At 30.9% G+C, this 27,070-nt stretch overlaps 1 protein-coding gene and 1 long non-coding RNA gene across 6 annotated transcripts in view; one reads left to right on the top strand and one right to left on the bottom strand.

Moving 5' to 3' along the window:
- Positions 1–27,070, top strand: part of LOC141452447 (uncharacterized) — a 58,365-nt gene that overhangs the window by 26,102 nt on the left and 5,193 nt on the right. Inside the window, exon 1 of one of the 3 annotated variants that reach the window (XM_074124608.1) lies at positions 9,730–9,903. The exons of the other annotated variants lie outside the window; for them this stretch is intronic. Coding sequence (XP_073980709.1) covers positions 9,902–9,903 — 2 coding nt within the window. The 5' untranslated portion in view covers positions 9,730–9,901. Of the gene's footprint in view, positions 1–9,729; positions 9,904–27,070 lie in introns of those variants that run through there. 3 annotated transcript variants of the gene reach the window in all.
- On the bottom strand, positions 18,205–25,518 carry LOC141452448 (uncharacterized). Of its 3 annotated transcripts, XR_012457412.1 has the most exons (7): positions 25,122–25,518; positions 24,856–25,030; positions 24,182–24,339; positions 20,902–23,314; positions 20,254–20,381; positions 18,615–18,835; positions 18,205–18,421 (listed from the first exon to the last, which is right to left on the bottom strand). It is a non-coding gene; the product is annotated as an uncharacterized lncRNA (long non-coding RNA). The 3 variants fall into 3 exon arrangements; XR_012457413.1 differs by lacking the exon at positions 18,615–18,835 and having other exon boundaries at positions 25,122–25,517; XR_012457414.1 differs by lacking the exon at positions 18,205–18,421 and having other exon boundaries at positions 18,428–18,835; positions 25,231–25,517.

The raw sequence follows: 27,070 nt of genomic DNA, 5'->3' as shown, positions 1-27,070 counted from the left end.
GTCCAGAGCTTTCTGATTTACCAAATTATATGCAAAGATCTTGGCTTTAATTGAAAATGAAAGTGGGCAATTACGTGTCATTATTTCCAAATGCAGTTTCTACTGTGCATTTTTACAGAAAAATGAAGATTTCTCTCAAAAAATTTTAAAATGATAAGACTATTTCTCTGCTCAAACGCATAATTTTGTGAGGAGTTCCTTCAAGATTCAATAAACTGTATTTCATGACCATGATGCATACTCTCAATCAGACAAATTGTTAGTAACTTCGTAAACTTCTCATTGCTCCCTCTCAATTTTCTAAGTTCTATTAATGGTCACGGTCTATTCAATAGAATAACCACCATATTTATATATAATATAGCAGCAAAAAAAAAGAAGTTTATTGTTAGTTTTGTTAAATATGTTTACAAAATACTCATTATTTAGTATAGTGACTTGCAGAAAATGCAACTGGTCTCGTGTATAGTATATAATATGAGTGTGGCCTACTTATTGTGATCGTGACTCCGCTGGCATCACGGCCAATCATTTTGTGCCTCTGTTTGTTCGGCCTTCATAATAAAGACTACCCACTCTCCGTCTTCTCATCGCTATAAATAATCACATTCACATCACAAATGATTGCATTGTGTTTATTGTTAAATGCTCGCGTATGCAAAATTTACTTATCACATATATTACCTTATTAAAATTTATTATTTACAAAACTAAATATTACACTTTTATTTGTTGTTTAATTACTTGAGCTTTGCGCAAGAGGCCTTACGATTGACAAGGCACTTTTACAGGTTTTCCTTTTTATACTTCAGATGTAAATTTTTATCCTGAAATAAAAGGCACTACTACCCCATCCTTCTCTGTCCATGTTGTCCCAACTAATTGCAATGGAGGGACAATTTATTTAAACGAATTTTAACTGCCAAGAATCCTGTTAAATCAGGAACATAAAGATTTCAAGTAATAAATATAATGATCCGCTCAAAACAACTGCAGTGGCTGAAATTATTTGCAATGGAGTATTCAAAGATAATTTAACAGTGAAATGATCGTCCAAGAATTTTGAGAAAGATGGCCTTACAATCAAAGTGCCCAAAACGAAGCACTGTAGCTGACCCTTCCTTGATTAGGAAGAAACCGGAGTATTTCAGTAAACTACCAAGCTACTGTTCTTGATCTGAATTCTGGAAGTTCAGTTGCCTAATATATACCAATATCAGGAAGATATTGATGTTGGAATGATCGAAGTTTGTGATCAATGCGTGCCTAAACATTGTTACATTAATGGCCAAGATCAATTGGACAATCTAGCGAAGGAACGTTATTAGTTCCCGCAGCCCAATATCGTTTTACCTGGCTGCTGTAGAAATCAAGAAAGCAATGAAAGAGATTGTAGATATAGTCTGAGTAAATAGTGCTTTGGCGAGAAAATATGAAAAATCTTTTACGAATTTCCATCCCATGTAACCTTTCAAGGAGCAAGATGGACTTTCACTGAACTCTCAGTGAGACTACTATTTCTCAGCAATCACAAAATGGATACAATTCCATTTTGTTAGCTTGTACCATCATGAGTGATGAAGGTTAAGCTAAAGGCGATTCATGCTGAAGAACTATTTCTGAACAGCCTTGGATCTCCCTTAGGAAATTGGGAACAATCCAAGAAAAATTTAAAAGATTTAAGTCCTTCCTATCAAAAGAAAGTCCTTCCAATAAAAAAAAAATTCCTTCCATAACTAATTACATATCTAAAGCAGAAGTTTGCCTCGTCAATACCATATGATAGTATCTCCAAGAGCAAAGTCCATTGATTAACGCATCAAAAGCCACAGCTAAGTTAGTGCAAATGGAGTCCATTAACGAATTATTAAAACAAAAAGGGATATAGAGAAATGTATTTATAATAAGTGAGCAAGTTGGTACCAATTGACAGACCGAACCGAAAGCCAACAGTCCAAATTTGCCAACAGATATTAGAACAAATGGTCAAAACAGTATTCTTTTAAATTCTATCATTGTTTATAAGCTAAAATTTCGTTTATACCAGTATTTAATTACCAATAAGCTAAAATGTCAAGAGAAGAGGAGGTTTTATATTTGAATAGTTTATTGTTACAATGAGCCAGGTGCTAACCAAAAAGAAACTAATGTATGAATAGACGTAAAATTAAATGGTTATTAATTATTATCTATCCTCTTGAACTAGGGAAGGTCAGGTGACTAATATCTACATATGAATGCAACTCTAAAACCTTGAAGAATTTAATGTCATTCAACCTTTGCACGTTTATTAAATGCACCCATTTTCATCTTTGTTATTTATTTCAATAAAAATCTATTTCTAGCCAATCATTCAACACAGGAATAAGTATCTAGGAAAGTAGAAACACGCACTTTTTTAAAAAACTAAATGAGGATAATGTCCTTGTTCAAAATGTTTACAGTACATTAGATTTTTTTAAAATGAGCCTGCGTTGGACTAGGGTTTCCCAATACATATGAGGATTAGGACAGTGTGCAGCTGGTCATCTCTTGCTTGAAAACGTTTGGGAGAAATCGATTAAAAAAGTATTACTTGTACTTTTCACTGATTTGGCTTTATCTTCAAGGATGATAAAGTACTGCTTAGTTTACTGGTAAACAAATACTTAACTGTAAAGCAGATAGTTTTAACTAAAATGATGGGGCTTTACTGTTAGGAGCTTTTTAAAGAGTCCGATGGCGTCAAAGTTTTTAATGCTGATGCTGTCCTCAATCTCCGTGACAATTGCCCCCTGAATGTAGGTATTCAAGAGCTACTACCAAGAAACTGTTCTTTGAAACAGCAGATCAGAAGGAGGATAAATCCGCGAGTTTCTCCTCCAGGATTGGATTGTAGTGATCAGTTAGTGTCAAAAAGTTCAGAGGTATCCGGAAATATAACAGCCGACCAGTTGGCTAAAGTATCCTGCTCCATGTTTTGCTAGATCATTTAGGCACGATAAGGCAGATTTTTAAAAGAGCAGTGAAACGCCAATGGTTGCTTAAAATAGTAGGGAAAACATTACAGTTTGCGGAAAATATCCTGCCATTTTTGGCACGGGACATGCTAGTGAAAAATTTGAGTAACTTGACGAACTATTTTTTTTTTTTGTTTGGCGCATCAACTGCTGAGGTCATTAGCGCCCTAATCATTTTAATCTTCTCTCTTCTTTTAGCCACTCAACCTGACGAACTATTATTATATGTTCCGGCTTGGAAAAATTAATAATAAAACTTGTCCTCTCTGCGAACAGGGAGATTTTGACACCATCCACTTATATATTTTTAAGAAGTTGGGCATGAGCCTTGCTATTACGATGTTGCTAAAAGATAATGGTCTACACATTGCATAATTCCCAACACGCAAATGATACCATCCGCGTACGAATATTAAAAAAAAAGAATAGCTATAATTCTTGATACTGAGCTGCAATAACAACTCAATATTGAAGAATTAAAAATATGTTGATAAATTTATTAATCATTGCGAAAAAAAGATGTTTTTTCCCACAGCTTTTATTATTAAAGATTTTTACCATTATGTAGGTTTACCAGTTTTACAAGAAAATGATGGAAAAGTCTGAAAATATCCTTTTAAGGTAATTGTCCTCGCAACAAGAAATCCCACGCAATGTTTAATTTTAAACTTGGTGTTGGCAATATAGAACAAAAATCTAGCCAAACAAGTCTCTACAGAATCCCACATCGCACTTAGTTGAAAGGGAAGATCAAGTTCCCTCAGCATTTTCTAAATAGACTTTTTACAAGAAGTACAAATATGTTTTTGGAGCCTTAAACATGGAAAACGTGTACTTTAGTAAGTTTGAGTATTGAGTATTGAGCGAAACTTCTGAAGCAGAAAAGAAGAGGAGACTCAAATTAGATGGGCAATCTAACCCTCTCCAAAGATTAGGCTGAAACTCTAAAATGCCAAAATCATTTTTTGTTTAGTTGATACTGATTTTTGGAAAGCGATTTCAACTGTTTTATACAACTTTTTCTCGTACACTAATCATGTGAATTGCAGAAATATGTAGCATTTTTTGAATAGTATACAATTCTAACATGTATATGTTCAATTAATTGTCATTTCTCGTTCAAGATAATTTAGCGACAACTGTTGATTTTGAAAAAAATTATTTCGGGGAGAAAGAGAGAGAACTGAATTTCTTATAATTATGGAGGCTTGAAACATATTGGCTTTTATTTTAATCGTTAAATGATATCTACGTCGCATATAATTGATAACTCAAATTTGATAAACTACTTTGATTGATAAACCCCAATAAAGTTAAAGATATTCTTTTTATTATTCAATCGTGAATTAAACGGTGAAAATACAATAGCAAAACATAATAATGAAATAATCAATTTAAAAAGAGAAACTAAATGTATAATAAGATAGTAATAAGGTACACCGAATATAATTTACAATATATACCTACACTGGTATGTAACATGAATGTAATAAGGTGACGTAGTTATGAGTCCAGTTGTAATCAAGTGTTAAGTTGTGTTCCAGCAACTATCCTCAGGGCATAAGAAACTTTCATTCCGGTAGCAACAAACCACCTCAGCTTCAACTTACCACTTTCCAACTCTAGCTTCTTAGCCTCTTTTGTACAATATTCTTTCCTAAATAATAACCAACTTACTCACAAAAATTGTAACTAATCCATTAATAAATTCCCTTAATTTTCTGTTTTTTATCTAAGTATTACTTCAGAATTTATTGGTGAATGGTGAATTGTTTGGATATTTTCTCTAAACTATCACTATAGCTACTTTTTTAGTTCTGACACTATTTTTTTCCTTAATCTTTTGAACAAAAACGTGGCGCCCTGATCTTGTCAATTAAAGCTGGATTATTGATAATCTTTGAATAATACAGTTGTTTCTTTTGATGAACTGCATGTTTTATCCACTGGTAGTGGATACTGACCAAAAAAATATAAATAAATTAAAAATAAGGCTCTGTAACAAACCAAATGTTATTAGCAATATAACTGAAATGTATTTTTTTTTTTTTTTAATGTCTATAATAAAAACACATTGATTACAGGCCAAAATAAACAATATGAACTTATAAATTTTAGTGGAAATTTTAGTGTGGAGTCTTATGTGTGGCCTCCCTCACTTTTCCGGCAATTAACAGAGATTTGATTTTGAAAAAGAAATCAGATAATGTTGAAGAAGACTTAAACATAAAAAATCTGAACGAAAATTTAGAATTAAGAATGTGTTTTCAGTTTAATTGTCTAGAAATTAACTTAGCATAAAAAAAAAGTAGTCTAACTCTGTTTATAATCAAAAAATACCACAGAGCGAAGTTTCATTTTGATTGCATTAAAACTGTCCGGTAGGACAGTTGTATAAGGGTTGATCGTCAAAAACTGCACGAAAAAGCGTAACGTTGAAAAACACCCAACTTTGACAATTTTTTTCTCTTTTTCTATAAAAGAGAAAATTCCCAAATTTTCTTTAAAATATAAGGCAAACCTTCCTTTAAAACATTAATTTTTTTGCAACATATATACTGAATGACACACAATTTTTCAAACAAAACCATTCAAACTTGAAAGAAAAGATTCTTTCTTTTAAACAAATCTTCATAATCAAAATAAAGTTGTAAAATTTATAATTTGATGTGCATGAATATAATCGAGCTATTTATTAAGTTGAAGAGTCTTAAATTGGAAATATGATTGTTCGATTCTATAAGCATAATGATTATTAAAATAGTTTTATTAATAGCCTCTTTCTTTGCAAAGTAGTCTATTAGAAATTACTGCTTGCAGTGCTCACTTAATTCCATGAAATATTTCTGAGTAAGAAGAGGTGCAGTATTAAGTATGAAGATCACAGCAATTATGTTACAACAACAACAACAACAATAAATTAAATTCAAAATTTGAGCGAAATTGAACAGAAAAGTAATTGCTTCTATAAGTAATCTTCCTAACAACATCCCATATTTTATAAGCGGTTGTTGCTGATAAAAACTGTGAGCAATTTTAAGATGAACTTAAGACATAACTCTTAATTTTATCTCACAAATCATTGTCTAATAATTTAAACCAGTCTTTAGTCAAGGATTGTTTTTTACTGACCTAAGCAATAAGTTATTTCTACTGAGCAGGAAAAGAATCTAAACATAGTTAGATAATAATAATGGAAAAAAAATTAGTAGTTCTCAAAAGTTCATCTAACCAACATCGTAGATGAAGAACTAAACCTGAATTCTACAGTGGACCAGATTTACTATGTCCATGTTTGTCTAAGATTGTAAGTAAAATAAATAACCAAAGGGAATTTAGATGTTCGCATGTTTGAGATTATTGCAGAGCAGCATGAAATTGTTGGCCCTATCCTGGCAGCCTCAACTATTTATGTATTTATCCCTTTTACTCTAGAAAGCATTGTGTTCGTGACCACTTTTCGAAATTGAGTATTTACAAAGAGGTTTTGAGCTGAATGTATTTCACTGAATACATTTTTTAAATTTACCAACATATTCTAGAAAAAGGCATCAGCTATTTCCTTCATTTTTTTTAAAAATCTGTTCAGTTTGATCAACAGAAGATTTTTCTTTACTCTTAACAAAAAATAAACCCTTCATATCAAAAATATACTCTTTTGACCCGAAAAAAGGTTCAAAATAAGAAGTTGTAGATTTGCAATGAGCACAAAATGTTTAAGTAAATCCTAGGAGTTATTTAGGAGAAAGAGTGAAACCATTTTTGCATAGTGTGCTAATTTCGGTGCACGGATTATTACAAGTTAAGTCATGGAAGGAGCCAATGGTGGAAACCAAATTACTGTTTTGTTTTTAGAAAATCTTAAAAAAGAAAGTAATGGAACAAAGTCTCATTCCTAATTGGCGGATTTCTACAGAATCCTTTCCTTAAAAGCGACAAAATTTGAACTTATGGCGAGTTTCATATTTTGAGTTTAACTATTCAATACTTTCACACACAAAATGGGTTAAAAACATGTTCTTTTGTTACAGGAATCCTTAAAATGTGTTCTGGCGTTAGTTAAGGTTACCAGGTAAAATTTATCCTTTTGTTCAGAATTCCCCCGACCAGAACGTTTTGGCTAAAATAAGGAACGGAATGCGATTTGAGTAACTAGATTCTTTATTTTTTATACAATTGTCTTGGCTACAACAGACTACGTTATTAAGAAGGCATTACTAGACGATGTAGATTTGGACATCTTAAATTAAAAAAAAATGTCAATTAAATATTATCCTTGAAAATTATTTTGAAAATGTCTTTTTTTTTTTAATTTGGAGCAAAGCTTAGTCGAGATTTATATAATTAATGTGACATTTTTGTAGAAATTTATTTAAAATATCTTTTTATTACAATATTCTAAAAGAAGAAAACCTCAAAAAACCAGTTTTATTAAGTAAATTAAGTTAGCTGTTATATTGGAATTCTTGTTTGTTTGTGTTTTGGCATAATGTATTACATTTGGTGATTTCATTGGAATGTATTGTGTGACCACTCTAAAATATAATATTGTAATCTATATTAACAAAATTAACAGTTAGAGTCACAGTCTTTAAAAATTGCATTAATTTTGTTCCACTGTTCCAATATTAAGAACAAAATGATGGATTCTTTTAGTTGGTGACGTAAACAGTTATGAGGTAAAATATAATGATCGCGGGTAGAGCACAAATAAATAGCCAGTTATTATGTTTATTTTAATTATTATAAATGATCGGTCGGGAAAGTTTACTGCTAGAATTATGAGGGTTTGGTCTAGATCGGCGAGCGTGCCAATATCTGCAATTATTTGATTATAGCGTTTGTAAACTAGTAATTATTTAACTTAAATCATATATTCTAATGAGTTAGTGATCGTAAAAAAATAAATAATTTCTTCTAGGAGAAGTATCTTACGTGAAGCTGTGCTTTTTTTTTTCCTGAAATGTTTCAACAGTTAAGAATGTGGAGAAAAGATATTCCATCTCGTTTCGTATTCTCAGAACTGAGACTATTAAGTTCTTATTTGAAATATAACGACAGTGAAATATGAACCTCTAATTTGGTATTTCTTTGTTTTAACTCCTCCTGAAATCAAAACAATCTGCACTTAACTACAGTCTATTTTCAGCGGTTAACCCTTATTGATGCCCATTATTTTAGTTCCTATTGCCTTGAGTAATAGTTACTTTCTATTTTTCATATTATTCAGTTAATCCTACTATGATTTTAGTTAAGTATATATTTCTGTCTTTATTTAATACGTATTTCTTAAAATAAATCTTCTTGCGTCAAGTTACCATCAGCCTGCTTACTTCCAAACAAGCTTTAAACTAGCTCCACACTAATAAATTATTTAAATATTATGAATTCTAATAATCTTATTTAATCACAAGAAGGCGCTAATTAGTAAGGGCCAAATTAATAATTATCAAATGTCCAATATATCAGTTCTAGTTAAAATCGGCTTTCAATATTAAGCCCATTAACTTTTAATCCTTCTAATTCTAGAAAGTTTTGTTTCAACTTGGGTTTTGTCTCTAACCTCGAGGCTTATAAGTTATTATTTATCGCTGAACTATTTTCATATCCATGTTACTTTTTGGCTAAGTCGTGGCCGATGTGTTGATACAACTTCGGTCACATGACTGTAGTATGAAATTAGGTAGGTGTAAAACTTTTTTGAATGTCTTAAGAGTCGGTATATTATGAACTTACTGGAGCTCAATTAAACGATAAGAAAACTCAAGAGTGTGATGTTTAGTTTGATTTGGAAGAAGATAAAAAGTTAATATAGAGTATTTATGGGTATTACGTTGGATGGAAAACTAGCTGGAAAAGACATGTATAAACCATGAGTAACCAATTAGCACAAGAAATTTACTTATTTGAGAAAATTGCGTGAAGTTCCCATTGAAATAATGAACGTCTGCCTATTTAGTTTATCCTGTAATGGTACTTGGTATTGAGTTGTGGAGAGATTCCACCCACTCTAATTCTTTCAGGCTACTAAAGAATGCTATTAGGGCTTTAATGAAGAAACATTCTCCAGATAGCTCTTAGCCTCTCTCTCTTACAGCAATTTAAAATGATAAGCTACTGTCAGTTTTGAGTTTTCAAATCTGCACTAAAACAAAAGAAGAATACATAATTAAAAAAATTATATACGTACATATGTATGTGCTTATCATCTCTATCAACTGTTTAGTTATTTGTTGTACTTTTGGACATTAAGCTCGAAAATAATAGATGGTTAATGTACAAACGAAACCAAAAATACAATAAATAAATACCAAAAGTGATAAGCATATGTACAATACAATTTATGCAACTAAAATAAATAAATACATATGTATGCGTATCTTATAAACTAATTGTGAAGTCTGATTTTCATTCCAGCGTTAAATCGGCCACTATTATTTGTTTGTTAACAAACTTCCTTCGGAAAAAAAGACAATTAAGTGTAAATAAAATAAATGGTTTAACGATTATCAGTGAGGTTTCAATTAAAAAGAAGAAGGATTATTATTGGAGTGTTGAATATTACAAATAAGACAGTAATTGTTAGATTTTTTTACTTACTGTCTTAGTTTAAAGTCCATGTATTTGCTAATGTTATTTTTGAATGTGTTAATTTTAATCATACAAATGTAGTCAGAGAAAGAAAAAAGATTAGATCTATTGCACTAACAGTAACTTCACTTCCAAGCAATTGCAAGTCAACGGTATCTACTCTCACTGCATCTTTAGCCATTTCAATTTTGTGATGGTAGAAAATTAACTGAGTGATAGCCAGCAGGAGTTAAACGTACTTTAAATTTAGCAATTACCTTGTTGCAAAGTTACTATAGCTGTCAGATTGCGGGGATGTAATTTGATAACTAATGTAATTCCCTACAGTTTTAATTCTTTAAATATAATAATACCATTATATTTTATTAATTTTGCACTCTTATCTTAAGAAAGTTGTCATTTTCCTTTTTAAGTTTTGTAATACAGTGCAGGCCGTCCATTCCTGGGAGCGATATTTATTTCTAATCCATGTTATATTCCATTATATATTTACTTTTTAAACAAGTTTTTACACTCTCTTTCATTTCTATTTTCCCCAATTTTATTAATTTATTATTATTTATATTTTATCGAAGTCTTGTAAACATTACAGCCTTATTATTTTTGTAACTCATGCGGAGTTTGTACTTTTTAAAGCAATAAATTAAATTATTTGAGTAAATCAATTCCGATAAAGACCAAATATGACGTTTTCAGTCAAAAAATTCTTGGATAAATGATTTTGCAGTTGACCTGATCCAACCCCACTTGCTTCTCTGAACATATCGTACGTACTATATTATCACATATAGTTTATAGACTATAGAGAGATAGCCTTCCACAGACGAAGATATCTAATCAAAATAATTATTTCAAGTACAAGATCTAATTAAAATTAAAAATTCTGCTTCCCCCGTATAAAGCAAAACGAAAAGGAACCAATACAAGAGGCCACCTGCGGCTACGATTTCCAACATAAAATGGACAACACACATGTCATGTAACAAACAGTAATATTGGGCATTACATTAGTGTACTAATGTTTGTTTTTTATCTTTTAGAATCCCTGTGGGCATTCTGCTGGAATACCTTCTTTTTTTATTAACCGGTTTATTAATATAAAAAACGTTTCTACATTATGCTCTACATGTATTAATGAGGGAATGTAATTTATAACAAAAGTAAGTTAACGATTTAATCCCGGGAAGTACTTTTTGGAAATGATGTTGTAAATATTATTTTATCATTAATGTAGTGTCATTAATTTTGATGAATCGCAACAGTTTATTTAGCTGAATAAATGTAGTAAAGATTTCTACATTTCTAGATTGGCAAAAAGTACTTTCGTTAGACGGTTGGTTGTCAGAATAATTTCTTTATTCTAACCAGAATGAATTTAGTATTTCGTGTTATACTTTGTATAAGCCCCCCCCCAAAAAAAAGGGAGTGGCAATTCTCGAAAGTTTTAATTGTTGCAAAATATTATACAAATATGTTATTATTTTATTTATTTTAAGATGCGTAAACATCTAAAGGCCATTAGCACTTGGGAGCCTCCTCCATGCACTGCCGGCTTCAGAATTTTGTTCTCAGACTCTTAGGAATCACCGACTTTTAGGAAAAGAAAGAAAGAAGGGTAGTAAGCCTGGATTTGAACCCAAGATCTCCAGTTTTCTGGATCAAAGCGCTACTAATTGAATCCACTGAATTAATGAACAGCTGGACAGTTTTTAACTTCGGTAAAATTGACCACATAAAACTAAAAGAGATCTATCGGAGTCAGAAGTGATGGGACAAAAAAAAAATATTCATAAAAAGGTGATATTCATTCTAAAATAAATCAATAAAAATTTGATCCGTTTTATTGAACGTTTAATACATTGAATTGAAAAACAAAAAAAAAACCCTAGCTTAATAATCTCCAGATTGACACATTAGAGACAATTAAACGGGTTCCATGTTTTGGAGAAAACTGTTGAAATTATAAATGTGGCAATTGAATGTAAGAAATCATGTTTTCTTCGATATAGTTTATTATAAATGGCCATTTTCTGTTCGGAAGGATTAGTTCTGCATAGAATGCAGTTCACGAGGTTCAACAACAAGAGCTCTATTTTTTGATAAGCTTAGCACAGACAGAACAAAATGTTTTTGATAATCAAGCTATTATTAATAATAATAGCAACGGACATTGATCATAGCTGCTTTTTATAACTGAAATTTTAACACTAATGTTTTAATTGGTTATTGCTTACTTATTAATAATGCCTGATTGGTATTATTATTTTTGTTATTCCCTATCAAAGGACATCAAATGGCATAAATTTAATGATAAAATCCTTGAGCCTTAATTACCATTTTGCTTATTTTGATCTGTGGTCTTGATCTCTGATCAAGGTAGAATTAAAAAAAAAAGAAAAAAAAACAAATTATAATTATCTGGTATTGGCTGGTTAATTCTGCTACCTCTTAGGAATTGGCTAAATTTTATTACTAAAAACCATTTTTAGCATTAAATTACACCATCAGCTGACCGTATTCAATAATAAATATCCCAATTTATATAACATAGTTGTTTACATTTTTTTTTTTTGCCACCCTAATCCAAGTAATTAACAACTTAAATAATTAATGAAAATATTAAGTCTTTGCTTTACATAAGGACGCTGTGCCTGAATTCTTCGTATAACTTTCACATTTTTAAAATGGTTTGATTTAAAATATAATCCGCTTTGTAATAAAGATCTAATTCTTTGCGTTTTAAATTATACAGATCCTTAAAAAATTATTACTTTTGTAAATTAATTACATAATTACTATTAATTTTGTCCCTAGTTAAGTTTCTTATTATGGAAAATTGATAGTTGGTCTATAATATAAATTTTAAAGTACGCATGAATAGTTTGATTAGGGACAAATAAAGGAAGTTAAATACATACATATGTATGTAGCCAGTTTGAATTCACTGGCGCTTTGCTAGTTCGATTGAACTCCAGTTATTCGACATCACAGGCTCGTAGTACGACTTTAAAGTACCTGTGCAAATATTTATGTTTTCCAGGGAATGTTTAGATCTGAAGTCTTTGAAGGATTCTTTTAAGGAGTATCTGTTGAGTTCTGTACACAACTAAACTAATTATTCTATACTTTGTTGAATCAGGCGTAAGTCGTTTCGATTCCTGCTTAGCCTTTTGAAGAGGTTAAATCCTTTGAATAGAGAAGATGAGGAAATTATATTATTGTAGTTTGGACCAAGAGTATAAAGGATATAGGTTAAATTTGGCGGTTTATTTTTTTAATCCCCTAATTAATTATACATTGTGTTTGCTCTACTAATCTAATCTAGAATCGGGACATATATAAGGAATTAAAATATGCATTTAGGTCAAAAATGAGTCAATTTTTGGGGTTCTCGGAAGATAGAAAACAGCTCACAACGACGCTGTAATATTCTGTATCATTTATAAGCCGACCAAGGCCTACGACCCCCAGTTTAACTCCGTATTCCTCAAATCAAACGTTAGAAATCATTTTCGACTACAATGCGCTCATTCCCAAGGATATGATATGGATTTTCTTTCTCGTACCTAGGCAAGTAATCTTCTCAGCCAGATTTCTGCCAAGGAAATAAGTTGTGCTGGACTTGTCAGATCTTTCCAAAAAGATTTTGATGTGCTTCATTCGTGTCACATATCTCCAGTAGAGAGGATGCTTTTATGTAAATAACTTTTAAATAACTCATTTTTACCCGTAACTTCTCTTTCTTGGCCAGTCTGTCTATTAATTTCTGTTTCTTAGAAACCCACGCACTCAACTTAGCATAACGCTATTCTGGTCCGCCAGTATTTTTTGTTCGTCAAAAATCTTCGATCTGATGCAGTACAGTTCCAAATCTTTTAGGGTAGCCAGACAGACAGAGGAGATGGCGATTCTTACTGTTGATGGGGTACAGTTTTTAACATTCATAGAACACAACTTAAAATGGTCGAGATTTAAGTTTAGAAATTCAGAAAGTTGCCGATAAAAATGACGATGAAAAGCTGACTTCTTTCCAAATACAATATAATATCAAATAGTTGCAGTAGTTCTGGAGCCATTCGCGATGGCTACGACCATTCTACTAGAGCGAAAAAAACATTTATAGCATTAAGTAAAGTTAAATGTTTTTTCGATAAACTTAGAGCTTCCAAAAAGTTGAAAGAAGAGACTCTATTCATGTAATTAAACGAGAAATAATAAATGTTGAGGTACAAAAAACAGAAAACAGTAATTTGGTAGAAGACAAAAAGCTGCTTCATTAAAGGAACTAATTATAGCTTAATTTATGACTTTCACAATACCATAAACAACTATTTAATTAATATGTTAAAAAGTATTAATTTGCATTAATGAAGACGATTACATTAGGTACAGAGTACTTTTATTTTGTTATGTACTAATGTGTAATAAAGGCGTGCATGTCTCTCTGGTGCATACATGCAATAGTGAAAGTAATGAGACTGATATTCAGGTGAACGGAAAGGCGAGGCCTGATATTGACCTGCTTTCAGCGCTTTTTATTTCTTCTTCTTTCTTTTACATTTACTTCCGGACAACCTTGGACCTTGATCGGGCCTTCCTCATCGCAGGAAGTTAGTAGAACTTCCTCAAGGTTTTTTTAATAGTTAAAAGTGAGTGTAAATATAATTCACATTATTTCTTCAATGATTTAACACCAGCTATATGTTTTAAAAGGAAATATTGTGATCACAACTTAAAATTCTCACAGAATCTTGTATATTTGAATTTGTTAGGTTTTAAAAAAAAAGTTCCAAGCGTTTTATATTTATAGATTACTAAAGGACTCTAAAGAATGTGAAAGAATGACGAAGAAGAATGATAATTTCGATGTTATGGAGGTGCAAAAATAGACCCTTTATTTATACGTGCAAAGAAACCAGTTGAACTTCATCTCTCCCAAATTTATTTCTGACAAAATCAGTAAGTTATAATTGCTATAATTGTAATAAGAGAAGAAGCACCACATTGTTTACAAAGAACAATATACGATCATAACTTCCAGCTATAAATAAATATGTTGGCAAGGACTGAGCAAAGTGATTTATTAATGTAATTTATTAATCGCAGCGATATGTTGGCCCTTTTTATAAAAAATGAAAGGGAAAAATTGTATCGCAATTTCTGTCGCCGTTGTATTTTAATAAATTTAAACAAATATTGCTAAGTACAATAAATTACTAGCAGTCAGGCAATATCCACATATATTATCTGCTGAACTATGGGCACAGTTTTATTATGTGCGTATTTTTACAAAGCATTTAATGTGCTCATATTGAAATGCTTAAAAGTATTTATTGTGCAATATATCTAGTTTTTAAATGGTTTTATTATTAAAACTTCTCTTAGTGTAGGCAAGAGAAAGAATGTGAGTAAAATATATTGTTTTGACGCTATTCGAGTGAGAATGAGTTATTTCATTTTATAAAGAAAAATAAATATAATTTTATAATTTATTTCCAGCAAACCAACTTTTGGCATTCGGCAATTTCCATGGCATAAGGTTCATTGGAAAAAATGAAATTGTAAATTTACAATCTATATAAAAATGTGCAACTAGTGAACATGAGAAATGTAAATGCACATGACTAGCAAAAGGAGAGAACCCAACCAGCGGCAGCACTCTCTAAAGGATCTAAGTTGTTCTTCAATCCCCAAGGAAGACTCAGAGCCTCTGGCGATTCATTCAGTATGGCGGACTTTCAGGAATAGTAGCAAGATGAGAGTCTGTGCGAAAGGATTAGTGCAATTAGAGAGAGAGCAGTATGGAACTTGAGATATATTGTCCTGATGAGTTTTAGTACGAAGGGAATGTTGGGATCGTTGTGAAGAGGAAGATTTGTGACTTAGAAAAGATCATCACAACTATCTGCCGGAGTGTTTTGATTGCAATGTGTTTCTGAGTTCGGCTGAACCCTTACAGTTCTAGTCTGTATGTCCACATAAGTCTGAGAGAGTAATATATAAATATATCCATCGATTGTGATGTTTATGTAGATAAATAAGTTCTAGGGAATCTACATCGACGTCAAGAAGTCCATTAAGAAGTTTCGTACGTTTAGTTATCGCTTGTCTTTTAAATGTTTTGTGGGTTCTAAGTGAGGCTTTGTAAACTGTAATTTATTGGGGTTGCAATAACCACGTTTGTACACTTTTAGCAATGAGAAAGTTTGAGATTTGAAGCAAAACGGATGTCAGAAATTTTGGAATATAAATAGTTTTTATTAGAACATTTCAAACAAATTAGTGACAAATCAAATTAGTTATAAATTTGACTGAGAAGTAGTATTGTCCTAATGAAAAGTTTGGCCTCCATATTACTTCCTAAACTATTTGGGCCAAAACTAGTGTCGATTAGTGTATTAAGTGTAAAATTAGCGTCATCAGAAGTGGAGGTCCCAAGGGCAAGTTTGAAACTGACACGCCCTAGTATTGCCTCATTTTATGTTATAATTCAATCTCACAAAATTCAATTGCTATACAAGAAATGCAACATGAATAGAAGCTTAGAAAAACAATTATCTTTGAATATAATTAACATTATTATTTATTCATACATCAATCAGCGAGCAACATTAAAGAATGATGAATGGTGCTAGAAATTGTGGTGCCAATAAAAATTGGCCGCCTTTCAGGTCAAGTTCAATTCTGTAATTAAGGCGTTGCTACGTCCAAGGTCTTGTACAAGTTTAAATACAGCCGATATTTCTTCCTGATCTTGTGACCCAGCATATAGATTTGTAACCTCATACACTATTATCTCTGGAGAACATCTTATGAACTTATAGATGATGTTGTTTTTTAAGTTGAGGAGGATTTTAGAGTCAATATCATGGAGTCATACATTGAAATCATTCAACGCTGTCTATGACCAAACTTTTCACAAGTGATAGCTCTCGTACTCAGCTTGAAAAGGTTGCACAACTACCAATTAAAAACTGTTACAAAACTTTTTTCTTATATTTCATCATAAGATTATTCTAAACACTGAATACATCAAACGATTTAATGTTATTGGTCATCATTTTTGAAGAATCATTTAGAAAACCAAATAAACTATTTCATTCCATGCCAGAGATCCTAATACATTTAAATCTTCCTCAATGTTTGGCTTCGATAAGGAGAAGTCTAAAAATAAATGACGTGTTGAAAAGATGGCACAGAAAGTTCTCTGCGAAATTGTCAAATTGTCTCAATTACATTTCCAAATGTAATAAATAATAATTGACTGCAGAATATACAATATATATTATATTCTAATCTATTCAAAACTTTTCTTTTAGTTCGGTTCAGAGAGCAATTCTCAGATTGGTTTGTACCAATTTTTAAGGATTTGGAAGTCGATTTGAAAGAGAGTAGTTATCTAATTTGATATAAATTCAATATAACAAATAAGATCATGCTTTAAATTGGGAGATGGTTTAATTAATCTTAATTTCAGACCGTATTAGAAGTAAAGTATTCTCTTCTCTCTTTGCAATCTTCACCAGGTTAAGGATTTGTTTCAATTCAATTTCCAAATATCCTTTATTAATTGGAGTGAGCGAAGCAGAATGATTTAACACTGAGAAACGTTCCTTTGAACTAATGTTGGCCATTTAATCAGAATCGGTGCTAATTGAACTGTATTGTTGACTACTGTATAGAGACTTACAACTAAAGTCAGTTTTTAGTCAATCAGATAGATTATGGGATTGCTATTTATTGATATATTCCCTTTTTCTATTTTCTCTGAAATCGATATATACTTCAAATATTGCCATAAATACTTATTTCTTTGTCAGAAATCATTCAGAGATGTAGAATTATTGTTTTCCATAAATGTACAGCTAGGATTTGTTGCTATTTGAAATCTTTATTGCATTCCCACTAAATGTTTTTGTTTTGATAACTACAGATCTTACCTATCATTAATTATTAAAAATTATGATCTTTTTAGCTAAGATATTTTGTTTAATTCTATTGCAAAGTGAAATATATGCAGTTTTGATCAATACTTTTATGGATGATAATAAAAGTAAATCATACTTTTATCTTGTTACTTACTATCTTGTTACGGGTAATATTATTTGATTTATATCTATATTTAAGTCAATTTATTTTGTTTTGTGAACTATATTTTCTACGATTTATGCTTTAGCATGAACTCTTCCAGATGAGACTCCCATGAGATTTATCTTTATTCAGCTAAAACAATTTTGAAATTTATCATTATGCTTGTATAAATAAAGACTATGCAGTCTATTTTAAATCAATTTTAAATTTTAAAAGCAACAGAATAATTCATGCTCAAAACTGCAGAAAATAACGTAATACAAAAAAGAAATCATAAAAAATGTTTAATTGCGAGGCTATTTTTAATTACCATTACTCTGCTTGGTTCTATAACGTTATTACTTTATATCGGTATAAATTTATAGGCTAGTTTTATCAATTATTTAATGCCATCATAAAGCTAATTGTAATGAATAGTTGGCCATCACATAAACTATTTTATAACATTAATATTCTTCGTTGCTTCTGTTCATTTATTAATAAAGTTTATTCTATTTAAAAGTCAATTAGTTAAAAGTTAAACTGATAGTACGACGAATTTATTTTTCTAATAAATTACAGATTTCTTTATGATCCATCTTTCAAGCTCTAAAATTGAATGTAACCATAAAGCTACGTGGTACAGAGTTCGATTACCGGCTTTATATTTTATTTTTTGTGTAAAATGAAAAAAATTAATAATGTATGGTAGCTATTGGCCACTGACCAGCTGGCTTATAGTTGATAAATTTACTATACACCTGAAACAGTAGGTATTACTTTACTTTTAAAAGGAGTTAATTGGAAGAGTTCATCAAAAATGTTTATTTTAACTAGCTAGTGTTAATTTTGTGCAGTTGTCCTTGGTAATATTAGGTTTCTGGTGCACAACTGTATTTCACGGATAATAACTATTTAAGTGATGATAGATTGGAATGTGATGAGGAGACGTACTTTAAGAAAAATGGTTGAATTAGTGAATTGCGTGCGTTCTTCTTATGATGAATATCATCATCATTACGCCGTAGCATGTGGAGATTAGCTACAATGAACATTAAAGTAATAAATTGACGAAACAAATGCTACTTGATAACGTTTCTTAAAAGTTTGTACTCCAGTATGATTCACCGTCAAGAAAAACTGAGAGCTTCTGAGAGAGAGGTTATCGTGTACACCTGCAACAGTAAAAACTATGAGCAGCGTTTTGGACCCTCTGGTTTACACCTCTACAAAAAATTGGTTAAATTTTAATGTGCGATTGGTTGTTCTGGTGCATTTTTTATTTTTTACAAAGTGAAAAGCCTAAAACTCGAAACTCAAAAATACTTCAATTCTGATTTTCATAGATTATCCGACTAGGAATAAGAAGGTATAGGTCAAGCATTTTTATCTATTATTTTGCGCTTTCGGTGGCCTAGCGATAAGAACTCTTACCAACGAATGCGACCCCAGTTATGATTTGAACAATTTATTTCACTTATTTGCTGACTCTTCACCCCTACATCATCAATTTAGACTTTTTTGATCGAATTACACATCAGATCGATAAATAATAAATAATAGACCGACACGCGATATGTCGTTTAGAGTGCAGTATTATTTATCAACAATTCTACTTTTAATTAATAAAACTTTCCAGTATCATTACCAAAGCTAAATGTTAACTTTGTATTAAAGTGCCACCTAACACTATATAAAGCCTGTAGGAGGTGGAAAAAAGTAAATGCACTCTTGATATTTGATATAAAATCGTTGGTAAGATATTTTTCATTATCTGCGATACATAACACCAAACTGTGTTTGTAGAACGTGTCCAGTTACTGGTATTTGTCGTCCAAGAAAAAAGTGATGGTACAGAGTGTGTCATCCAACCTTGACTTTTTAATATCAAATATCTAAACAAGTTTTTTTTCATCTGATTCCAAATGATGTTTAAAAAAAATAATGTCATAAGAATAAAAATCTAAATGTAAAATATTATAAAAAAATAATTTTGTAAAAGAAATATGTTTTAAAATAAAGATATTCTTCGACTTCTAAGGATGAATTCTTGTAAGTTCTTGCAGCACTCCCATTATTTAGAGCGTAACAAAGAAAGTATTCGTTGCTCTAAAGACATTTTATGGCAACAATCTCTGAGTAAAGAGTACAGCATAATGAATGAAGCTTGCAGTAAAATATTGCCGCTGATGAGGACCAAGGGTTGTTTAACTTCACTAAATATTTATTGCTATTAATAAGAAATAATTTTTAATCACTGACTGGAGGAAATTATCGGTGCTAATAGTGAGAGTCTAGAATAACTTAATTTTAACAAGCACTTATCTAACCATACATCAATAAGATACCAATAATTTGGATAACTTCAGTAAAATTTAAAGGTTACTCAGAAGCAAGATGCTCTTAGGCAAAGGAAAAAAAATAAGGAGCTATTTCATTCTCTATTTTATTTTTATAATTTACTGTATTAATTTAAGAAATCCATTGCATTTTACGAGCAGCCTAATAGTAGTATTTAATAGATTCTTTGTAGATAGAATTTTTCCTTTGCCAAACTACTTCAAACTTTGTTGTAATTATATACATTACTCACTTAGCTGGTGCAGCTGAATGTTAAATTAGACAATGATTTGTGTAGCCGACAGCATTTTCATGAATGAAAATTACTAAATCTTCAAATTGAAATTTTCTTGATAACTTCTTTCAAATATTTTTCTTAAGCTAGCAAAGAAGAACACAAAATAAATCTTAAAAACAATATTTAGGAAAGACTCTTTTTTGGGGGGGACATTTTTCAGGCAAGTTCCTGCATCTTTAGTGATAGTTAAGAAAGTAGCAGTCTTCAGTCATAATTAAGAAAAATCGTTTATAAGCTTACTATTTAGTATAAGAGGATTGATAGAAACGCAATGTAAAACGCCTTCAGAATGTTCCAAATTAATTTAAAATCGCAATTCTAGACTGGAAGAAGTTTGTCAATAACAGTAAGTTTGTTAGTTTCTCTCTATACTTTCTAATCCTAAGATGCAACTTTACTTTATAATTCATTAAACTAAGAGATACTGTTGCATTAACGTTGAAAGTAACTCGTTAAGAAACAAATCACGACTTGTAAACAGATATTTGAATCTTACTTGTATGATAATGTCGTGAACTTACTGGATTTTACAATACACTATTGAGACAAATATTTCTACATTCCTGAAAATAGTGTTAAATGTGAATACATAAAAAGATTTACAGAATAATTTACTGCAACGAATGTAACGCCTTGAAACCACTCTACTGACCATGGATAAACTGCATGTAAAATGTCACCCACCAGTCCATAATGTTAGGCCACTCTTATAGTATTTAAAGGTACTTTTATAGTTTATGTTGTGCATTTTGTTTTTTTAATCTAGAATTTTAGAATTTATTATTTCTTTTATTGTAAAATACATATCTTACCATAGAGATTAATACACTGCAATAACAGAACAATAAACTATTATGATATATATAAATATCCTTATCTTGATATTAGTCATTTCAATTTTAATAAGTAGGTTAGAGAGGTTGCCGGCTGAGTAAATAATATTAGTTTGGAATTGTTCTGCTTACTCGCTAATTTGAATTAATTAAATAACTATTTAGAAAATTAGAACTGTAATGGGGCTCTAAAGACCCAGCAGTCGAAGCCCCCCCCCCCCAAAATAAATAATTAACTAAATAAAACTAAAATAACTAGTATTATATATTCACAAAAAATTATTTTTCTCAGATTTCAGTGTAATTATTGTGAAACTGTGTGAAGGTCAAGATGAAACTGTTCTAGGAGTTATACTGTTAATAGACATTCAATCCATGTGGACTTTTTTGAGCAATAGTCTTTCCTAATTTATCAGAATAACTTTCACTCTACAATGAGCTATAGGAGTCTGCATTTGTTACAATCAAAACTTTCAAACTGCAAAAAGGGCAGTTAAAGCAATGCTGTGCAAAACAAAAGAAAATAAGTTGTACGAAAACGAAAAACCGTTCCTTGAGCAGTTAAATATCATGACACTGTCTTGACTACGTAAATCCTAGCCAACCAATTCGAAAAGGATGAAAAAGATAGTCACTATAAGATATCAGCACCAGTACAACATGAGGAGAAAAACAAATCAACACACCTGCAACTAAATTAAAGAAAACATTGTTAGTCCTTTATAAAGAGTAATAATCTCAATATCAAATGATATATTTGAGTTACGAGTACTCTTCCTTTGAATATGATGATGACGAGATTTAAGAGACAAATGAATCAGAAGTTTGCACACTTTTGAGGAAAGTAACCTAGATTAGATTCCACCAGAGTTGGCCAGAAAGCAAACGCTACCTGTACCATGAGGTTCTATTCTGGCACCCGCTGATCAGAGTAACCCATCCAGTAACCCATTGCCTGTGTAACTAGACTTAGACTTCTGATGAAGAGTAATAGGTGAATACTTGGATTTTTCTACCCTGAAGGGACAAACTCTCAGCCAAACTAGTTCTTTGCATTGAACAAAAGGTGCAGTGCTGATTCATAATACATGCACAAGTTTATTTTATTCAATCTACAATGACCAGAAAAAAGGCTGGCCGTCGATCATCCTAAGGGCTGCCCACTAGCTAAAGAGTAATGCCGCAGTAAGTTTAGGAGAATAGTTGTTAATAAAACTGTTTCGCCGACCACCGCTGGACCATGGTTTGTTTAAAGATTCAAAGGTCTTTTGAAAACTGTAATCGGCCCTTTCAAGGCCTCATTGTTTCAGTAACACAAATATGCCCGGATTCACTGACGAGATAGCCCTTATTTTGGCTACCAATTTCCGTCAGAATTTTGAAAGATTTGTTAAATTAACCTTAAATATGTTGAAAAGGAACGATTAAAGTTTGCTTAAATGACCCATGAAAACAAGATTGTAATGATTTGCTGACAAGTGTTAAATTTTGACAAATTAAGCAGGACTACTTCTATTTTAGACGAAAACTATAAGAATTCGTAAATCTTTTATTTCTCTGTATGGAGAACCAATTTTACTTTCATCCTTTTAAGTGGCAGCAGTTTATTTGCTGGAACTATCTTATCCAGAGAAGGTTACCAAAACATTTTCTATCTCCCCAGATAGAAATAATCGAAGATTCCTTTAAGAGTAGCGCATCTAATAGTTAGATATCATAGATTAACTCTCCAAATCTTGTTTATGTAGGTTCATATAGGTCACCATTACAGGTGTTCAGTTTCTTGTAAATTATCTAGCTCCGTGTTGAAAATGTCAGATAGTTTTTATTTACTATTTTAACATGGTTAAATAAATATAGTTCAAAATAATTTAGTGGCTTCAAAATTTTATTACTTTATTTGGAACGTTTCCATATTTTAGAATGTTATCGAAGAAACTAAAAACAAATTCAGATTTCTTCATTCGCTCGAGATGTAATTGACTGTACTCTCTTCTTCGCATTGTTGTTAAATAAATACTAAACTATCTGTTTACTTTTTTCTTAGAAAGATATTTTGAATTCTAAGGCAATTCATTGTATTCTTCATTGTTTTTGGATCTTTATTTTCGTTAGTTAAAGATTATTGTTTAAACAGACACTTCGATACCTTCCTCTTTTTAGTAAGTTCTCTTTGATTCATTCTGGAAATTCGCAAGGTCAATAGCATTAATGATATCATCACCTTGCCAGTTTCAAGGTAGAATTCAATTATAGTGAATTACAATCAATAGATTAGTGTTCGATTTTGTACTTATAAAAGAATTAGAGGGAATTGTGGAATTGATAATGTCAAAGTTCACGACGAGATCCGTTTTCATATTTTAAAATAGATCTGTGATTTATTTTGAGAAAATTAACAACAGTAGCTAATTGAAAGTTAAATAAGTAATTAAAATAAGTCTTTAATATTTTCTTTTATCACTTTGAAAGTTTTTCGAGGAATTCCTAGGTATTTTAGAGTTGAACACTAATTATCGAATAAAACCACAATAAGTACGCTCTGGTTAACTTGAACACTATCACAATCACGTCTCAATACCCTCTATTAAACCAGGAAAATAAACCCAAATGAAATTTTCTTAGCGGCTCTCTTATACATAACTCGTCACTTCTGGACTTGCAATTACCATGTTCAATAAATAACATTTCCATTGTTCGCAAGATGAAATGATCAGATTATTTACATTGCACACGTAGAACTGTCATTCTCTGTTCTTAATTTACCAAAATCCAACATTCTCATAAGTGAAACTAATTACGATCATGGGGAAGAAAACATTTTTGGTCCACTACATCACGATAAAGTGTTTTTAAAAAATCTTTTGCCACTTTTTCAGGAAATTGAATTCCTTAAATTTAGGTTAGTGAAAGCCAATGAGAGTGCTCCAACCATGACTTTATTTATTGGTGTTCTTAGAGTTTCTTTTCATTTGATGCTGTTCGGTTATGGGTAACATCTGTCCCCGGTTGGCGCACAGATGGCCTCTTATCTATAAAAGTACTCCTACCTCTCATCCATCTCCACTTTGACAGCACCTCTTCTTCACAAACTTTCTCTTACAATTTGTAGAAACGTTTCGCTCAAATAAATTAGATTGGAATGGTGAAGTTGCTTCTTTCGTAGGTTTGAAAAGAGTCTGACGAACACTCTGTATCCAGGAACCAACTGAAATCACTCATTAAAACAAAAATAAATGTTTTAAATAAAAAAATCATAGATAATTGGAACTAATTTTAAAGACAATCTATGCAGGTCCTTTTCGAGAGGATTCTGAAAAGCTATTTCGTAAAACTAGAATTTCTAGCAATCTTACAACAGTTTCTCTAAAACAGTAAGAAAAGCTAATTTCTTAGGAAGTCTTTTGAATAAAAGTGATTAATTTTTAGCTCAAAAAATTGTTTAAAGAAAGCCGTTAGAGACATTTTTGAGATAATACATGCTAAAACTGAAACATCTTTAGTAATGTGCTGAAGTACTTTATTAAAACGGAATAAAATTCATTAAACATTCCTTCTTACTAACATACACAAAACCATACACTGTAAATATTTTTTCATGCGACCACATTTACGTGTTATTCAGTAAAAAGTAGTATGATTGCAATCTTTACTCTTTACTAAGTGAAAGAAGAACCAAGGTCCCTCTTTGGTTACATATGTATATAAAATGATCTATACTTACTCATGTAAAGGCGCTGAAAATGAGAGCAACGATCTGGTAATTATCCACTTGATCTGAGTGTTCAAAAACTTTATCAACTTTAGAATAGTGACAATTAAAAACTCTTCTAGAATTTAATCAAATCTTCTCATTATTTGATCAAGAACAAGTACGCTGAGAGTTCGGTTCAACAAAACTGAAGAAAAGGAATATGAATAAATAGGTTAAAACTGTACATACTACACAAAGAAATAACTAGAAAAGTGGAATAGATATTACAACATTACCATCAGTAGAAGTTATCTCTGAGTACAAAATGCTGGTATTTTCTATAAATTGTGATAACTTCTATAAAAATAAAAATTCAAATACCTTACAGCTGTGTGAATTACTAACCTAGAATTATTGTGCTCGTTATTCTGAAATTCTTATTAAAATTGATAGCTAGTACAATTGTATAAGGCTTTTGAAAGATAATAGATTTTTATCTGAGTTCACTGGTAATATACTAATAATTATTCTGATTTGAAGTTTTGTATTCATTTCATAAAAGATGTGAGATACAAGTTTGATCCTTGCAGATAATTTAAACTCAAAAAAAAACAAAACAAACAAGAAGTACCCACCAGCTTTATAAATTTTATTTACTATGTTATTTGATATGTTTTTGTATCTCTTTGTCTTTTGTTTTGTAATTTTGCTAAAAATACTTTCACAAACTTTCCTTTTTTTCTATGTCTGAAATGAAAGAAATTGAACATTTAATGAATAAGTGATTTTTTGGAAAGAAATAAATGCACTCATAGAGTTGGTTAATCGCCGATTACAACATTAATGATTAAATTAATTAGTTAATGTAAGCTTATTTTTGAACATAGAACAATTAAATACAAGAATTATCACTGATATCAACAGTCCATCAAGGCAAATATTTTCAGAGACAGATCTTGTTTATAAAGTAACAAAAGTTGTTACAAAGATAACGATTTAAAGTCTATTTCTTGAAATTAAAAAAACTTCCTAAGAGTCACCACTTCAATTCTCAGATCTTCTTAAAAATTAGCATTTTCGTCACAAATATTCTTCCAACAGTAGAATCGTGTAACTACCATAACGGTGGTATATCTAATGTCAATGCTATAGAAATTAAAAATTTAATAGCAAAATTGAATAAGACTGAAAATGTTAATTTAAATTTAACACTTTGGAGCTTTTTACATAAAAGTAACCGCTTTATTAGATTAATAGTTAATACTTTTCTTTCTTTCCTTGAGCACAAACTCTCTCTGATAAAGTTATCTGAAATTTCATTAATTTTACTTGTAGCTCAAGTGAAGACGTTTTTGCAATATGATGGAAGTGATTCCTTGAGTTTTCTAGTCGTAAAATCTATTTAATCTATTAATTAGTAACGATATATTGTCAATATGAGAACATTGGCGACTGGAGCCTTTTTCAGTGTACTGTCCGCCTCCGAATACTGTTCTCTTGTTACTTTACCGGATTAGTCAATAGGAAAAAGCTCACATGAAGATAAAGAGTGCGGTAGGTGGATTCAAACCCAATTGGAAATCTGGAGTCAATCCCTATTTAGTAGCCGGTAATGATAACCAGACGAAGAGATACGTTTGGTAATTGGCCTTATTTACTTTAAAACATGTGTCCACACTTCTAGTAATGGTCGTACTGTTATTTTCGTCAAAATATTTTTATCTCTTTCCATTAATTTTACAAAATGCTACTACTTATTTATTACAGCATTTTTTTGTACGGAGACTTATAATACTTTTTGTAATCTAATTGTCTCATAATTGTTTTATGATGTGTAAGCAAAATACTCTTGAAGTATTAATAATTTACGTTAACTGCATATCGTAAAATGAATTTCTGAATCTCATAAATATGTGGATGAGTACGTTGTTTTGATTTACTTTTCGATTGAATGAATTAATGAATATATATTCAACACATAATATGATTGTTGTTTGTGCCTACCATACTGGAAAAACGTAAAATAATTCAATTGATCAAAATACATAAATGCGTACGTAAAACGCTCAATTCGCTGAGCAATAAGAGAGGAACTGCTGGAAATAAAATAAATTCTGCTTCACTTTCGATAACGGATCTTAACCTTACATTTTATTTGAAGCTTCAGAAGATCAATAACCTTTGCTATTCACTTTCAAAGTTTCTCCACTAGTTATAGATTCCTTAGAGTGGACCAGAGGTCCCG

Source organism: Rhodnius prolixus, unplaced genomic scaffold (genome assembly GCF_049639745.1).
Source record: "Rhodnius prolixus isolate KJV_2025 unplaced genomic scaffold, Rpr scaffold_3, whole genome shotgun sequence".
In the NCBI taxonomy this organism is placed as follows: domain Eukaryota; kingdom Metazoa; phylum Arthropoda; class Insecta; order Hemiptera; family Reduviidae; genus Rhodnius; species Rhodnius prolixus.
The sequence above is the reverse complement of the archived record's forward strand: the minus strand, read 5'-3'. Positions and strand labels throughout refer to the sequence as shown.